This window comes from Papaver somniferum, chromosome 9, assembly GCF_003573695.1.
Source record: "Papaver somniferum cultivar HN1 chromosome 9, ASM357369v1, whole genome shotgun sequence".
NCBI lineage: Eukaryota > Viridiplantae > Streptophyta > Magnoliopsida > Ranunculales > Papaveraceae > Papaver > Papaver somniferum.
Genome location: NC_039366.1, coordinates 198,426,022 through 198,429,881, shown reverse-complemented (window position 1 = coordinate 198,429,881; position 3,860 = coordinate 198,426,022). Strand labels below are relative to the sequence as shown.

Sequence of the window (3,860 nt, the reverse complement as noted above, 5' to 3'; positions counted from 1 at the left end):
AACCACATTAAAAATTACCAAGAGATACTCCTACTCAAGCCAGCAACTCTGACAAATCTATACTAGGACATTAGACACCTAACTGCACAAACAATCTGAACCACTTGCAGCCTGCATCTATAAGAGAGGCCAGAAAGACAAACCATCCTTGTAATCTGGGCATCACACCGACAAACGTTTACACTAGCACCTTTCAAACTCTGCAAAACCAGAATTCTATACTGATGGCAATCACATCTTCAATCATATTGGGAAAAACTAGCCATCAAAATTTCTAAGAGATACCAGACACGCCAGTAAATCTCATGTAAATCCATACTAGCCACTAGAAGTCTAACTGCACAAACAATTTGCACCACTTTTCATCCTGCATCTATAAGAGATGCAGAAAAGCTAACCATCCTTGTAACCTGGGCATCATACCGACATATAAACATACAACTTGCATCTTTCAAACTCCGCAAAACCAGAATTCAACTTCTGGTACTAGCATACTTGGCTAACTTTAAGAAAATCAAATATATTCAAATATATTCTATTTCTGACGACCAAAAAATAAAAGAGAGAGCAGCTTTTAAAATGATTGACCAAATTCTAAACCAACCCATGCAACCAAATAAATACAATATGAAACTTTTTGGTGTTCCTTACTAGCTGTCAATGCATCTCCAAGACTTTGGCAATGAGCAGTCCCTTAAACTTGTTTCACCTTCTCTTCTGAAATGCAAAACAAAAAATCCATTTTCAATGGGTCCCAAACAACTTTAAACTAATCTTTAAAAATTAATGAGGAAGAGATAAAAATACCTTAATTTGATACTTAGTCCCCATGGAATCAGATTCGAGCACTTTTACAACTTCATCCCTAATGTCCTCGGGAACATCCTCCACAGTAGGCATGTCCAACACCTTCTTCGAGTCCAACCTTGCGAGCAGGTGTGCAACACCGTTAGCTTCACCTTTTATAAAGCTGAACAAACACACAATATTATTTTTTTCAAGTTCTTCTTTCTTATGAACAATTTCGTTAACCATATCCCGATACTCAGATTTAATATCATTCTCTCCATTAGCAGCACCAACAACAGCTTTCTCATCGCTTTCAATCCACAAATGAAGTGGTTGAGGTAGCTTTTCTATGATCTTTCCCCCCGCCTCCATAGCATACAAGATTCCGTGAATTTTGCTAGCAACTATGGATGTGTTATTATCTAAAGGGCGGAAACCCCCAATTACCCATTTGCCAAGACTACTTTTTCCTCCCATGATGCCATCTGCATACTTCCCTCCATGAACCCTCGCTACAAACGCACATTTACTTTCATGACCCTTCACAGATGCATCTGTATTGAACTTGAGGATGTTCATTGGTGGGATAGGCCACCTAGTGTAAAACACCGGCTTGGATTTCTCGGTAGAAAAACTTCTGGTGAAATTCATACTCTGTAGTTTCCTTACAATCCTCACCATGATTCATACAGCAACAACAAACTGTAATATTATAATAGAAGTTTTCAGCACAACTTCAAAATACCAAGAAAGAGAAATAAAAAGCAACAAAAAAAAAGGAAAATGTACAAAACATTCCTAGTATTAGGACCCGATTCACAAAACCATCATATTGTTACAAACTATCAACAAAATGGTCACACTTCCGTTAAAAAGAGAGTTAACTGATGACTCACAGTTAAATATGTCAATCAAATTACCTATGTGTCCTCCCTACTTATCCCTCCATACACTATTATCAATTTTGCCTTCATTGCAATTGTTTTGATGGTGGTGCTATTTGTAAGTGGTGGTGCCGCCACTTACACACCGCTACACCGCATTCAGGATCGTTACACCACATTCAGGTTCGTTACACCGAATTCACCGAAAGGGTTCACCGAATTCTTAAGCTTCCACCACCACCACCACCACCGCTTCAACTAATTAGTTAAATGGAAAGGGTATTTTACGAAAAGATAACACCGTTTTATTCAAAAGTGTTAAATCGGATGGAAGTATGACTGTTCCGTGAACGAATTACAAAAGTGTGACCATTTTGTGACCGAATTACAAAAAGTATGACCATTCTATAAATGGCCCAAAAAAAAAACAATACTGAAACAAGCCAGCAAGGATGGACCAAGACAGTAACCCAAAATGCCAAAGTAAAGGCAGAATATTCATTTTCATACTTATCTTGATGATCATACTAAGAATGTCTCATACCAATTATTTTTATGTAACAAACCATGACACTTCAATTGGAGATCAGTGGAAAGATTTATCATCAGTAAAACTAAGTCTGATCCTTTTGATACTCCAATCAGGATATACATGAACTAAAATGCGTTTTGCCTATATAATTGAAAACTAAAACAGATCATTCAATAGAATCTATTGTAAAAGACAGAAGAAAATAAATAAAACTGTTGAAAAAACGTCTCCCTGTTATGTAAAGAAGACAAATCCTTTCTTGTAAAACCCGGCATATTGAAATTTTATTCCCGTAGTTGCCATGACTACCCTATCAAATCTCAAACCCTTACTATATAGCATCCTTCCACTTCCTAAAAATTGCAGAAATCCTCTGAAGGAAATATGTTCCTTCTTCTCACAGAGTAATGAACTCGATTATATATGATATGAACTATCAATTGAAACTTGAAAGATAATAAGAAGAATAAGAAACCCTAGCTTACCTTGAAAGAGAAAGAGCTTCGATCTGTAGAGGAGAGGTGGTGGTTGCTGCTATTGAAGTTCGTGGGTTTGGAGAAGAATCGTCGGAAGAAACGAAGAAGAAGTTGAAGAAAGAGAAGGTAAAGAGTGAAATATATTCTCTCTACCAAACCTAGATTGGATGGCTCAGATTGACCATCATAATTCTAATCCACAGCTATCAGTATCCGGTTTTTTTGGTTTCGGTAACTCCGGGAATTTCTTAGAACCAGGTACCTGTACCCCTCTACCGGTTCCAATTTTAACCTCGTTTCGTGTACTTCCTACACCGATTCTTGTGCAGCTCTAAGATTCACCGTGCCCTCGTGTGGTTCTTAATAGAATGTAAAGGGAATGAAAATATGAAAATCTACAAAACCGGAAATACGTGAAATTCCAAAAATAAATTAGAATTATCTTTCTAATGATGGTGGTGGTTTGAGACTTAGTATCCGAATAATGGTGGTGAGTTTAGTTGTTCTCATAAAAGAAAAGAAAAGTATTTGATGGTAGGTTGGACATTTGTGCTGATGATAATATAAAAATGATTGAACCTCATCTAAACAAGTAGTATTACCAATTTTAACCTCGTCATCTTGATTATATGAATAACTATCTTCATTTTCGTTCGTCTCAGCCATCAGTTTGAGGGATTTCTCTATCAAAAGTTTACTTATTGGTGCAGTTTGTTTATTCATTTCTAGAACAAATATATTTGTACTCTCGGTTAATTGCTTGAGAGACTCTTCTAAAGATATGGAAGGATCATAAATAGCACCATGGTTCAACTATTTGATTAAATCATTCAACGGGGAATTAGTACTACAATATTCCTTATTTTCTTGCTCGTGTGACCTGTGCGCATGCAGATAGTAATTGGGATCACCATGATATGAGCCATAACCTTGAAAAGATTGATGTTCCCAGTCACTATTCACACTATGGTCAAAAGAATGATGTCCATTTTGAAACTCAGTCGGATATTCATTGTATTAGCTATTGTAATACCAGTTCGACATCCTAACTGTAAGGGAATTTTAAACAATCACAAACAAGGATGACTCGACCAAATCAAACCTACTGAATCTAGCAAACAAAAAGCATGATGGCTCCCTTAGATTGTTTCTAGACCAGCTTCTATTCTTCCGAAAGGA

General features: G+C 36.7%; 1 protein-coding gene across 2 annotated transcripts; it reads right to left on the bottom strand.

Annotated features, from left to right (window-relative positions):
- Positions 1-457: 457 nt before the first annotated feature.
- On the bottom strand, positions 458-2,849 carry LOC113313955. 2 transcript variants are annotated; one of them, XM_026562724.1, is made up of 3 exons: positions 2,691-2,849; positions 808-1,491; positions 458-714 (listed from the first exon to the last, which is right to left on the bottom strand). In XM_026562724.1, exons 2-3 carry the CDS (start codon positions 1,468-1,470, stop codon positions 706-708), a joined length of 672 nt encoding a protein of 223 aa, XP_026418509.1. In that variant the 5' UTR covers positions 1,471-1,491; positions 2,691-2,849; the 3' UTR covers positions 458-705. The 2 variants fall into 2 exon arrangements, with proteins under 2 accessions (XP_026418509.1, XP_026418508.1); XM_026562723.1 differs by having other exon boundaries at positions 458-717; positions 2,691-2,848.
- Positions 2,850-3,860: the final 1,011 nt, after the last annotated feature.

What these genes read in the sequence shown, in the direction of transcription:
- LOC113313955 (XM_026562723.1), bottom strand. Translation starts at nt 1,470, where the DNA reads ATGGTGAGGATTGTAAGGAAACTACAGAGTATGAATTTCACCAGAAGT.